Source organism: Danio aesculapii, chromosome 17 (genome assembly GCF_903798145.1).
Source record: "Danio aesculapii chromosome 17, fDanAes4.1, whole genome shotgun sequence".
NCBI classification, from domain to species: Eukaryota; Metazoa; Chordata; class Actinopteri; order Cypriniformes; family Danionidae; genus Danio; species Danio aesculapii.
In genome coordinates, this window is record NC_079451.1 from 51,492,368 (window position 1) to 51,506,928 (window position 14,561).

Below are 14,561 nucleotides of genomic sequence, written 5' to 3' on the forward strand. Positions count from 1 at the left end.
ACAGCAGAAGTCAATGACTTATTTTAATTATTTAGCCTGACATGTTTACCGATACAAAATACTTAAAATAAAATGTATTGTGTTCAACAGGGACACAAAATGAACCTATTTTTGTGCGGTAATCACAATACCGTCAAACCGTGATATTTTTATCCGAGGTTATCATACCATCAGCATCTTATACCGGCCCATGCCTTTATAGATTGCATGTAAACTCTGTGATCGGACTGATTAATCTGAATAATTTAATTCCAACTAAAACAAAAATGTTCATGCAAATGTAGGTCAATTATAAAACACTGAAGGATACTCACTGGCGGTGCTGCTGGCGTATTTGGCGCTGCTGGAGCGTCCGCGAGTGATCGGCTGCCTGCTGATGGCATTTGTAACCTTACGCAGAAGAGCCCTGGGATCTGGAACTGATGCTTTCCGCACGGAGCTGCTGGACTCTGTGCTGCGGTTCGAGAAGCCCGTCCGGCTTGCAGAAGAAGACTCTGTGTCACTCGGGGTGTTAAAAGATCCCGTCCTTTTTCTAGGAAGAGCCAAAATGTCCAATCGAGAAAGCTTCTTGCTTGTCTGAGCCACTCGATTGTTTGCAGGAGGATTGACGTCGGAGTTCTGAGACGTTCGATCGGTTTCTGTACCTTCATTATCGGAGGCTTCACCCAAACGTCCACGGCGAAGCATTGACGCTCTTGTTGGCCTTGGAGCGGAGAGGCTATTGGAGCGAGTTACAGTAGGTTTGGATTTGCTGGTACCTTCCTTCTGAAGAGGAATGGTGTACTTTTTATAAGGTAAAGAACTTGATTCTTGGTCTGAAACAGTGTCGGGAAAATGCTGTGTAGCAGGACTTTGCTGTTCATTTCCAAAGTCTTGAGAACTATGGTTTCGACGGAGCTGAAAACGCTTGCCTGTGTCTGACTTCTCCTTCATCCCAGATTGATCTTCTGAGGTTTTAGGTTCTCTGGTATACTGACCTGTACCTTTTAGGAATCCTTTGAGCACAATAGGCTTCTTGGGAACAGAAACACAAGGGTTTTTGCCACTGACAGTACTAGAGGTGTCTGATTCTCCAGAGAAAGAATCCTCTGGTTGTGAGCGACCGTTCTTTACTTGTTGCTCCAGAATCTTGGCTTCCAGAGAAGCAAGGACATCCTCAGTGTCTTTAAGGTATGAATGAGTATCTTGAGTGTTTACACCCTTAAAAACATCTTTGCTAGGGGACTGACTTGATATCTGGGGCAATCTGGACAGCTGGATGTCATCACTCGCTCTTTCTTTGGTGTAACTCTCTTGTCTGACAATAGACACTAAACTGTCTCCTCCAAAAGAGTCGTTTTTGCTTGGTTGACCAATGTTGGATGGTGAACCATTGCTCTTGCTTGGTTTCCCATACTGTCGGGTTAATGTAGCAGTGGAGAATTTGGGAGATGTATCCTGGTCTTTTGCCTCGTCCTGATTCGATTGTATTTTTGAGGGCCGACTCCATGTCTTCTGGTTTACTTCGGGAGTCTTCCTGCACTGTTCAATGACAGATCCGTCATCAGACTTGCTAGCATCACTAAGGCTGTCTGGATCCAGATCATCCTGGACACTGAGTTTCTGTGGATCCCACTTGTGCTTCTGAACTTGTGAACTCTTCTCCACAGCGGACAGATACGAGTCAGGCTGGATGTGTATCATGGGCGGAGGTGTCTCAATCTTCTCCTTTAAAGGAACCTGAGGCAGAACTCGTCGAGATCTGCTGTTTTGGCTATTTTCATAGTCAGTGCTCCGGTTAAGCATGTTTATCCTTTCACCAGCTTAAAGATGTGATCAAGAGGAACAATTAAAAATCCCATCAAAAACAAAAGCGAAGAAAGCTAGTGAGCTAAGCAAAGTAGGGATGCAGGATATATCAGTAACTATACTGACTTCAGCCGATAAAAGCTATAATTAATATTAGCGTTATTGATCTGATAACAAAATTAGGTTGATATCTTTAAGCTGATAAAATGTATTTTACTGTCACTGTGATGTTACACAAAGCTAATATCGGAAGACATACCGATATCAGCCAATAAATGCTATTTTTATATATAATCGCCAACTTTTGATATCAAAATTAGGTTAATATCTTTGAGCCATCATGTTTTTATAATCGCCCATGTGATGTTGCATAAAGCTGATATCGGCAGACATACCGATATCAGCCCCTAAATACTATTTTTATACATAATCATTTTTGGTCCGATAACAAAATTAAGATGCTATTTTTAAGCCATTAAATTATGTTTTTATAATCGCCTCTGTGATGTTGCATAAAGCTGATATCGGCAGACATACCGATATCAGCCCCTAAATGCTATTTTTACATATAATCATCAACTTTCTGATATCAAAATTAGGATAATATCTTAAAGCCACTGAATTATGTTTTTATCATCGCCTCCGTGATGTTGCACAAAGCAGATATCAACAGACATACCGACATCAGCCAATAAATGCTACTTTTATTTATTATCATTTTTGGTTCAATAACAAAATTAGGTTGCTATTTTTAAACCATTAAATTATGTTTTTATAATCACCTCTGTGATGTTGCATAAAGCTGATTTATATATAATAGTCAACTTTCTGATATCAAAAGTTATTAACTAATGTCAATAGTGATATTAAAGTTGACAACTTTGATTGTTGGCATCTGCATAAGAAAAAAACATTTTATTTATCTATTACACATTTTATTATTGGCATTTTGATTTTGAATATATGTTCAGCGACTTGCTTGCTTTATGTGTTATTGCTTTGTCAGGCAATAGATTATATTTATATAAAAGAAAGTTGGCCGTAGAAATGAAAAGTGTATAAAGTTCAGAGATCAGTTCAAACTTTAAGATTTTAAAATAAAATTGTTTACTATCTTTGCCTTTTGTTTTGCAATCATGCAGGAAAAAAAAAGAGAAAACTAATATTTATATTTATCGGTCTATGTATTGACTATCAAATTTAGAGTTATGAGTTATTAGTATCTGTAAAAAATTCCATATCGGTGCATCCCTAATGCAAAGTATCCATACCTTCAAAGGGAAGATCAACCTGTGTTGGGACATCAAATATTCCTGAAGCAGGACCAGAGTCTGAATAGGTATCAGCCAAACTGGCCCAGCGAGAAACCCATCTAGTTTCTCCAGGTGTTAATGACGTCATTGACTGTAACTGTAGAAAAGAGCAAATCAACCACTATGGCACAGCGCTTTAAAGGGCATCCCTGTGTGTAGGCTGAGAATTTTTCACTATCTAAAAAAATAAAGTGTTTTTTATTTACCTTAAAATAAAATAATCTGCCCTAAACTGCTTTAAACAAATACTATGAATATTTAAACATTGTGAAAATATTATTTTTACCATTTATTTTATTTTTAAGAATTAATTTTTTTATTGTATTTTTATCCTTTTATTTCTTAGTGTTCTAGTTCTGTTAAATGTTATGTCTTTCATTGCTATATACACTTTCATATATTTAAACAATAATAATAATAATAATAATTAATAATAATAATCTTTCCAGAATAAACAATGTGAATATATAAAATCATATAATGCAAATCTTTATTAAAACTCTTTTATTGAGTCTTTTACAGTTATGCTAAAGAATTACCAAATCTTGTTTGTTTATTTGCTATATATTTCTTGCACATTCTGAAACGTCAAACAAATTTGTCAAACAAAATATAACAACTAGTTATTTTAATTGATCCTTCACATGATTTACAGAATGTCTGAATGCACCACGTGTAAATACAAAGAGCAGATTATTAAATTATCCCAACCACAAAACAGACCAAATAATTAAATGACTCAAATCACCCATTCATAATCATCCAAAAGCAGGAAAGAGCCCAAAGACATGAGAAGTTCCCCAAGAAAGATCCAAAGAAAATCCCACTTGACATTGAAGCAGACTACAGTGATTGATTGATTGATTGATCCACTAATGCCCTGATCTGCAGTGAACATGCCAGCGTTCGGGATTGTTTTACCTGCGCAGGACTCTTGGCTGTGGTACTATGTTCTGATGGGAACTGGCCCATTATCAGGCCTGAACTATTCTCATTGAGAAGGCGACAGCTATCATGAGCCTCAGAGTCACCAACTATAGGCTTATCTGTTGCTGCTGCTGCTGAGGTTTGGCTGTTTTCTCCAACACCAAACACCTGTTAATGATAAATAATGCATGAATATAAAGGATTTTAGATGCGTGTTCAGCTGACTGGAACTCTTATGGCACTTGACTGGATGAAGGGTTTCTTCCACTGTTTTTGTTTTTCCTACTACGGATGTTCACAGGTTTCATTCAACAGAAGAAAGAAAATCTTAAAGGTATATAACTCCTTGCGGACGAGTAACCTCAAGTAAAACGCTCTGGTGTACCTGTATCTATGGGTACACTCAGTAAACAGCAGCGAGTTCGGTGAACTGATGGCCCTTACGGCCAATCACAGTCGTTTCTGTTGAGCATGTGAACACAATGGCGAATCAGCCCCGTCTAAGAACGTGTTCAACAGTGCTCAAATGTTAGCGGGAAATGGATGTTTTTAAAATTTCAGTACCAATTGGTATCGAATCCCAGAATGGTGACAACACTAATCTGTAATAGCTCGTACACACCGGGACGCTTTTCGTTTGCGTTTATCGTCAGCGTTTTGAGACGTTTTTCTGGATTCAAACCCAATCGATTTTCACTGCCGTCGAGCAGAAGAGTATGCGAAATCACTCCTTGACGTTAGATGGCGCTACACAACTTTAAGCTTCTTAAACCTGCTTGTAACACAGAAGACGACGACAGAAAGTTGACACGCCTGTTTTTATGGATGGTTCAAGCAGCAGCTCCAGCTCTAGCGATGAAGAAATGATTATTGTTCACCAGAGCAATAAGCAGCCCCATGTTCATATCGCCTCTGGGCATCTTCTTCAATGTGCGCTCGCATTGACAGGTTTTTGCTTGAGCGCCTGCCTCCAAGTGCTGTTTACTGTAACTTCAGCAGCTCCGTGCACGTGAACAAAAGTGGCAATCTGATTGGTGGAGAAGGTTGATGCAGTGTGTCGAAACAAAAAAACAAGCATGAGGCGTTTCTTAAAAATCACGCTTTTACGCCTAGCGTTTGGCGCGTTGGTGCGCACGATCACATTGACGCCCTTTATTTAGTCACGTGGCGTTAAACGTCAACGGAAAACGCGAGCCAAAAACGTCTCAATGTGTACGGGCCTTAATAGTAACTGTAAATTCTGCTGGGTTGGAGAAAATGAAAATGGGGAATTAAAAACATGATGACTTATATCATGACATTAGAGTTTCCTCATATCACGCAGCTCTTTTTTCAGCGATCAATGTGTAGTGTATAGACTGTACCTGATCGATCAAGCTCCGCGCCTCCACGACGTCTCTATCTGGCCCTTCAGCTTCAATAGTGTATGTTCCTGCATCACTCAAGCTATCTTCTTCCTCCTGCGCTTTGGGAACCAGAGTTTTCCCCTGTGTATTATCATCCTCCACTCGCTCAGATCTGATCATCTGATTCTGCGATTGAGACACTGCAGAAAGACTCTCCTGCATCTCATGATTTGTCGTTAATGCCGAAGACGTTTTCACCCAAGTTGTATTGGAGTCCCATGAAGATGCAGCACTGCGTTTTGACACCCGAAGCAACTCCGTTGCGAAATCCTGCGAGATTTTGGACCTGCGGCCAATGCTGCCGAACGGTTTTGTTACAGAGCGTGTGCTAAATTCAGAAGTGCTCATCCGGATTTCGCTTTTCTCACGGCGCAGAGATTCAGCTCTCTGTGGACTGTCTGAATCTTTGAGGGGTATCGTGAACTGTTGCGTTGCTGGATTGTGTCCGGATGACAAAGTTGTGCCTTTTCGTTTGTCCAACTTGTTTTTTAGCGCAGATTGGAAGTCTGGAGAGGAGACGTTGTTAGTAAAAGACTGCGAGCGCTTTTTGCGCTGAGCGTCATCAAAGAATTCAATCACGTAAGCCTGTTTGGGATCCGTTCTGCATTGGTTCTTTGAATCTGGCGTCTGATTGGATGGATAATCTTCAGGCTCTTGTTGTGGTGTGGTTTTTTGTGAAGCAGAGTGTGAGACTGACAGAATTTCCTCCTGTTCTTCCACATCTGGATCTTCATTATGGTGTGTATCTGGAAATAATACAAGCAACCAATAAACATTTGGAAAAGTGATATGACCGGACTTTAGATACGTAATTTATGTAGTTCCTCCTTTTGCTGTCAACACAGCATTAATTGGTCTTGGGAATGGCAGACAGGGCTTCTGCAGGTTTCACCAAGTTAACTTTAAGACTTTAAGACATTTTAAGCCCATTATGAGTGAAATTGAAGAGTTTAGATGCAAAACCCTCTAAATCCATCAGACCTCTTTTGTTTAAATGAGCATTTTCTATCAGGCTCCTATAATTAGGTTCAGAAGTTTCATTTTATATGTAATGAAAAAGTCATTAGCTAGTAAATAAAATGGCTTTTTTTCATAAATATCACTTTAGACAATTCTTTGGTTTTCAACAAGGTGGATTTTCTTTTGCATCAAAACCATAGAGTGTAAAATATATGGATGTAGTATCCGTGATGTCCCCCATAGGTTTCTGAACACTGCAAAAGAAGCTACAAGTAGGGGCGGCCAACCGTTGCCATTTTGTTCGCGCGTCATCGCACCCACGGCGGGATACTAAACAAGGGCAAAGAGGCGGAGAGTGGGCGGAGCTACAGACACCTGCTGGCACTTTGCTTAGACCTGGCAGACAGACTTTACTTTGGGAGAAACGCTTGATACTTTATTACCTGCGACTCGTTTGTGTTCTGACCACATGTGCTTGGCTGTACACTATATCAATAAAGTGTTTAGACTTTTAAAAACACTGTAGTAATACATTGAGCCACTAAACATTGTTCTTATGATGTTTTTCTACAGGAGGAAAACACTACTACTATTTCAGATATAGTGTGTGTTAGTAAATGCAGGACTATTGATGAACTCCAGCATAACACTGTATGACAACACTTCAGATGACTGTTCTAGAGTCTACAGCTAATCAATCTGACAGATTCTGGAGTGCTTTACGGGTCTAAAGAAAAATATTAATGATAAATGATCTTAAATAAAACAAATACATTTATAGAGATGGTGTATAAGTATATAACTTTACTCACATGGGAAACAGAGGCCACATGAATGGTTTGTGAGCACAATTAAGTGCACACAGCATCCCATATCATCTGATAATTGTAAGAAATAAGTCCAAAAGGCAGCTGACTGTGTAAAGCCACATAAAACAACACAAAAATACGATGAATATGCCGAGATCAGTGGCTAATCTGCCGGATTCAGCTGAGGTGAAGTGACGGCGACCAGCGAGACCTAGCTGTCACTCAAGTGGCCATGCCCTTAATTATGCAAACTTAATATAACATAAAATAAAGGAAATGGATGAGTTATAAAAAAATTCACCCCCCTCACAGTTGTCACGGAGGGTAATAATAGCTATATGAACCAAAATGGTTCTTTGTACCAGGCTGTAAACACCTTTTTTTCTGCTGTAAAGTTGGCCATTCTAACAGTGCGCTCAATTGCAATTTGCTCTATTATGGAGCCAGGACTAGTGGAATTTTGATGAATTGCAGTTTCAGTTACTTCCGTATTGGCTTCCCGAGGGAGAGCGGGAGGTTGCCGCTTGGTCAAAACCAGCTAAATCCACTTGTGCTTTTTTTGCAAAACCCTCTAAATCCACCTATCGGGACAAGACAGTGTATTTAGTTGAAAATCACTAAAGATGCAATTAGAAATGATTTTATTAAACATAAAACACAAACCACCTAAAATTAAAATATATAATCTGTCAAGTAAGTGACGGTTCATTCCTCTGTGATAAACCAGGGAAAAAGCAGAAGGAAAATGAATGAATGAAATCTGTAAAGTGCATTAATCAATAACATTAAAATTGACGTTAATTAAACCTTAAATATCTGTTGTCATATCTGATATTTGGGATTTAGATTTCTGTAGAGCAATGTAAACACTGTAAACTAAGCCTGGTAGATTCAAATAATGTAGTGTAAAAACATTGTGAAACATCAATATCTGTGCATTGTCCATTAATATAAAAGCGTATCAGTCGTATAGGTATTATGAAGTAATATAAATAATGTATAGTTTTATACATTATATTTATCTTTAATAAAATAGCTTAAATTAGCAAATAAAACACAAGGTAGGCCTACTGGGCAAAAAGGTGATGCCTCTCAGACAATTTTAGAAGCTGTCATTCATTCATTCTCACTATGCTCAAGATCTTGGTCTCTTTTTCGTCTCTTGTTTATCCTCATAGCATCCCTGTGGGATAAAAGAACGGCATCTTAACTCTGTCTTTTGTGAAATGGAGTTGCTGGTAAATGTATAGTAAATTGGACTCATTCAAAGTAGCGTCACTGCACATACATACGTTATGAATGCATGCTACACTTCCGACTGTACAGTGCGTTTTCTTTTTCTTATAATGCACAGAGTTTTGAGGTAAGGGATGTTTTCATTTGCCATTCACTGATAGCGGTAAAAACAAATGCTGAATCAAAACCTTTTCAAATCCTGAATCAATATTGGAGTGAGTTTTGCACGCTGGAGAAAGAATGACACCATGGCTGAAGTATTTCTTTTAGACAGGCAATGTTATGCTTTATAAGTACTTTAGTCAGGCAAAGCTTATGTAGATTGTGTGGTTGCGAATGGGTTATATGCACAGAAGTGTTGTTCAGCCACTGAAATCTCCAGGTGATAGACTGATGTGACTATTTTCAGTTTCATATGGTCCTTTTACAGCATCGATAATGTCAATTTATATTTAGTTTAACAACAGAACATCAGTAAATAGAGCTATTCCGCCTTGCCTGCTTTACTGAGCTGAAGATGGTTTTATATTCACATTGGGTCATTTTTGAACAATGACAGTCTGTGACGTGCTCCCTATATTGCTCACTGCTGCTCTGAATATTCGCTCTGAAATAGCATGTCAGTATGGCTTATTAATAAGTGTAATTTCTGCACGCTGCCGGCCAAACACTGAGCATACAGTAGTGGCTTTTGGACAGAGTATGAGAGAGTGAGACCAGAGATCCCTGTATGCATGAAATATTGCACATTATGACAAGTACTGCTGCTACACAACTGAAAACCTGCTAGATATAATACAGTTTTTCATTGGGAATTGTAGTTTTATAAAGTACTGTAAGTAAACTGTAAAGTTTTCTAACTGGCAAATGACATGAACATGTGGGTTGTCTGCTGTCATCTTTAAGGTGTGCGTGTTCGTGTTTCAGGAGGCATGGCTCTGGACGGTAGGGGAGGGACTGTGCTTCAAAGATATTATGCTAACCAGTTAGCGTTGTGGTAGATCACCTACTGCACTTTTACCCTTTTTTAAGCATGGCCTTATTTAAAGTTAAGTTAAATAAGCTTACATAAGTTACTTCAATTTTGTCAAATACAGAACAAATTAAATTCAGATACTTTAGCTTTATATTTTATATTTATTTATTATTTATTGTTTACAGTAGGGGTGTGAACCTACACTGGTCTCACGGTTCGGTTATCATGCCATCGATTTGGTTCAATTCGATATCTCGGTGCATCATGGTGCATTGACAATGCTTTCCATACATAACTAGATTTTTTCTTCACAACACAAATTTTTTAATTAAAATCTATAAATATATTAATATTTATATATTATTTGTAATACAATTTTGTCCTTTATTACAAGCAGTAAGATGTATGAACTGTAGCTTTAATTTGACCTGCTCAAAGAATGTTTTAAACAAAACTCCAACACATGCACAGAAGACAGCATGAGCTTTTATAGCAAATAAACTCATGTAAATATTATCCCGCTTGCTGTTTGAGCGCTGTCCAGCGAGGTCATACACCCCTATGATTGGTCATTGTCTTCACCTGCTCAACAGAAAGGCCAGCGCTTGGCTTTAGAAATGAAAGTGCTGTTCACCGATGAGTGACACGGGAAGAACAGCGGCAGTTACAGTCTATATGCGCATAATACGCGGTTATCACAGTTATTGTACCCCGGCACATGGTCTAACAGGGTTGTGCTTTTCTTGATGAGTTCTGAGTGCGTTTTGAGCATAACGTGCATTAAACCAATCAGAGTCTCATCCAACATTCCCTTTAAGAGAGAGTTGTGTCCCGCCATGGCACATTTGCTATTTACATGACGGACTTTGTAAGTGGAGAACTGAATGGAAAAACTGAACGCTTCACTAGTGAGAAAACAGTTAAACAGAGCATCTGCAGGGCGAGGATAAAGAACCAGCCTCCTCCATTCAGCCTCTTTACTTTCTCTTGACTTTACTTTTACTCTTTACTTTACTCCTTTACTTTGGTGGAGTAAGGAAATGGTGTTATACTCACTCCACTGAAGACATCCATTAGCTGACACATTTAATTTTCTTTGTTAAGCGTAAAGAATTGCTTTAAAACTATTCCTAAATTCAGTTCTAATTTCCAGCAAAGGAATAAATGAACAATAATAATGAAGTGTGGTCAAAACACTGAGTTATATCCAAACACACGTCCTGTTCTTATGGCCCATATGATAATGCAGACGTCTCCAAAACCCCACAGGTGGACAAATCTACACTTGTGTTTATTAAAACAAATTTAAACATGCAGATAATAAATAATACTGCCAATAATAATAACATTATACAGATGCAGATAGTCATGAATAAACAAAAAAGCCCCCCCAAGGTGAAGGCAGTGGTTTTTATATTCATTCATTCATTCAATTATTCATTCATTCATTTTCTTTTTAGCTTAGTCCCTTTATCAATCTGGGGTTGCCACAGCGGAATGAACTGCCAACTTATCCAGCATGTGTTCTACGCAACGAATGTCCTTCCAGCTGCAACCCAGTACTGGCAAACATCTATACACACTCATACACTGTGGGGGGGGACCGGAGCACCCAGAGGAAACCCACGCCAACATGGGCAGAACATGCAAACTCCACACAGAAATGACAACTGACTCAGCGACCTTCTTGCTGTGAGGCGCACGTGCTACCCACTGCGCCACCTGGTTTTTATATTTATGTAGTAATTAATAATTTCTGTGTCATTTTAATCCTTTAATTGTTTTTATCTGTAAAGATATTTGTGTATTGCTGATCATCCTGTGTGTATTTAGTAGAGGTGTGAACCTATACTGGTCTCACGGTTCGGTTACGATTATCATGCCATCAATTCTGTTCAATTCGATATCTCTGTGCATCGACGATGCTTTCCATACACAGTGTTGTATTTTGGGGGAGTGGCTATAACAAGCTGTCTGTATAAACACACACACACACACACACACACATACGGATACACAGCACCACACTGTCTCTCATTCACACACATACACAAACATAGACAGCACCAAACAAACATACACACACACACGCACAAGCGCTTGCTTGCTCGCTCGCTTGGGAGTGATATTGTGAGACCGCCCACTCCTGTTAAAATTACACCAGAGTTACCGACCGCTACCGCGCTTTATACGGAGATGTATTCCCGTGCCGCATGAAATCTGGTCGGGTCCCGCAACAATGCACAGGTACAGCCGCAGAATGCATACAGCCGAGTCACGAAGGTGAAATGGGCCAAAGTTAGAGAGAGAGAAATGGAGTACTTTCATTCCCTCAATTGCAGAAATAGGGGCTTCTGCTGTAAGTGTCAGTGAAAGACTGTACAGAAATCACACACACGCAGTGAAATTGTGCACAGTTGGCGCCTGTAGTGTTGTAAATACCCGCGCTCACCTCCCTCGCGAAGATAAATGATGTCAGTACATAACAACCGGTTATGATTATTACTGAACCGATACCGAATTGTCCGCATCTGCATCGCATCGAAGAAACAATTAATTTTGACACCCCTAGTATTTAGCAATGTGTAAGTGTTTGGACCTGCATAAGCGCATAACTAACGTGCTCTGCTGGACTTTAGAGCAGCTTTTAGTTGGTCAATGGCGCGGTCTATTTCAGTTCCTCAAATTAGCAGCGCCAACAATGAGCCTCAACACACCTCCTTTATAGACCAGCACACCCATGAGTCCACAAAGTGGCGCGAATGGATTTGCTATTTAAACAACATGGTGCAATACGGGAAAATTAGGTTTGTGCTGGTCTGAAAATATCAACAAATCGTGGCCAAACACGTCTTATATTGCACCAGGTGTATGATAATATCATCAGAAAATAACTGCACACCTAAAAACGTCCATCAGCCTATCAGAATCAAGCATTGAGCCATCATATAATAATAACTAAATCTAAAATGCATTTTCAAAAGCACAAAGCACACGGTGATGAGTTCTCAGTGTTGTGTTTTACCTCTGAAGGTCTTGTTGAGCAGCTGATCTGATCTGGGCTCCTCAAGACTCCTCAAAGACGTGTCGCTCTGCACCAACCAATCAGCCACTTTATTCTCCACAGACATCACCTCCGTCAGGCGGCTTATAGACTCCTTGCTGGGGTTTCTGCGCTGGCGGATGGACATTTTAGAGATGTGGTCCTTAATCTTCATCTTTCCAGGCGTTTGCTCGTCAAACTCAATGGTGAAGGAGGCGTGACCCTGCACCACTGGTGAGATGGATGGAGGCTTGTGGTCCGGGTCTTTTGTGGGAATCTCCTGCACCTCCAGTAGACATTTGATAATATTCAATAATTCAATATATCATAACAAACATGCACAGCATTGAATTTATGGGCAGTCTAAAATACAGGGAGTAATAATTTAATATGTAAACTAAGTGTGCTTTTTAGGAATATGGGCCCTGTTCACACAACTGATTTGACATGTCTGATAACACGTCATCAGCATCTTAAACCCTTAAGAGTTTTTAATATTTAGAATTAGGGTTGTGCCAATAGACGATAGATAGAAGAAACAGAAAAGCTCAACAGAGGCTGTACTTTCTTCGTCAGCTGAGTTTAACCTCCCAAAGGAGCTGCTGAAACAGTTCTACACCTCCATCATTGAATCAGTCATCTGCACATCAATAACTGTCTGGTTTAGCTCAGCTACTAAATACAACCTCCAAAGACTACGTCGAATAGTTCGGACTGCTGAGCAAATCACTGGTACAACCCTTCCTACTCCACAAGAACTGTACTTATCCAGAGCGAGCAGGAGGGCTGCCAAAATCACTCTGGACCCCTCACACCCAGCACACTGCCTCTTTGAACTGTTACCTTCTGGTCGACCTACAGAGCACTGCGCACCAGAACAGCCCGACACAGAAACAGTTTCTTCCCTCAGGCAATCCATCTCATGAACACTTGATGATAATAATTGTGGAACCAACATCACTACTTGCTATACACTTTTATACACTTATTTAACAACACACTTTACATGCCAATTTGCACATAACAGCTGCACATATAACGTTGTATATAGTAATAAACATGTACATACACTTGTCAATCTGTATATTTGCACTCACTACTTACTTCTATTTTTTTAATATATTTATTATCTGTCTTTGTCCTGTCTCTGTAATGCTGTTGCACTGTAGAAGCTCTGTCACCAAAACAAATTCCTCGTATGTGTGAACATACCTGGCAATAAAGCTCTTTCTGATTTCTGATTTCACAGAGAGCTGAGACCTATGATGATTTTAAAGACGAAATTTAGCTCGTTTCGCATTAATGTACACCTATAACATGTTTTAATTGCATTATTGAATAAAATGAATAGTATTATTATTTTTTAATTATCATAATTAATAATAAATGATAGTTTGACAGCTTCAGCTATTCACGTCAACATCACTAGACTGACACTTTCAGACAAAAAGGAATTATTTCGATTGCTCTCTTGCACTCCCTCTCTCTCAGCAGCAGTTGAATCGCAAGCTGCATGTGAGGGCACTGCCACATCCCATAGCATATTAGTTTACAACTTTATTGCATTAAAATAATAGGCTAAATAACAAAACTGGATATAATAACATACAAGTTAAATAAACGATTATTATAATGAAACAACCGAAATATTAAATGAAACAGCTAAGAGCTGAAACCAGCTCAAATGTTCTGCAATAAAGCATGTTCTGGTAATTTAATAAACAATCGTTGGTCATTTGAGACTCCTTTATAACAGCACTCCTGCAAGATTCTCTCTTGCTTTCACAAAAAAAAAAAAAAAAAAGTTATTTATCTTTTATATCTGTTATTAATAGCCTGTTTAAGTTTAAAGGTGGCCCATATCCTATTTTTTTGCATGCATTAACTGCTCCTTCAAATACATGGAATATACATAGGGCTACTTGTCTTGTGGTGGATCTCAGTTTTAAGAGCAACACATAATAACTCGACTTCTAGTTGATCTTAAAGTGTCAGAAGGTGGATTTCTCTGCTGAATCATCTGTTGAACTGCATCCCCATCATCACCAATACTGCAGAAGACCTACTGGAACCAGCATGGACCAAGATTCTCACTGAAATCAG

The 14,561-nt window shown here is 39.1% G+C and overlaps 1 protein-coding gene across 1 annotated transcript in view; it reads right to left on the reverse strand.

Moving 5' to 3' along the window:
• Positions 1–14,561, reverse strand: part of cep170ba (centrosomal protein 170Ba) — a 76,837-nt gene that overhangs the window by 19,298 nt on the left and 42,978 nt on the right. The window contains exons 9-13 of the mRNA XM_056477779.1: positions 12,441–12,744; positions 5,393–6,180; positions 4,023–4,196; positions 3,060–3,198; positions 315–1,802 (exon numbers count right to left, since the gene is read on the reverse strand). Coding sequence (XP_056333754.1) covers positions 315–1,802; positions 3,060–3,198; positions 4,023–4,196; positions 5,393–6,180; positions 12,441–12,744 — 2,893 coding nt within the window. The remainder of the gene's footprint in view (positions 1–314; positions 1,803–3,059; positions 3,199–4,022; positions 4,197–5,392; positions 6,181–12,440; positions 12,745–14,561) is intronic.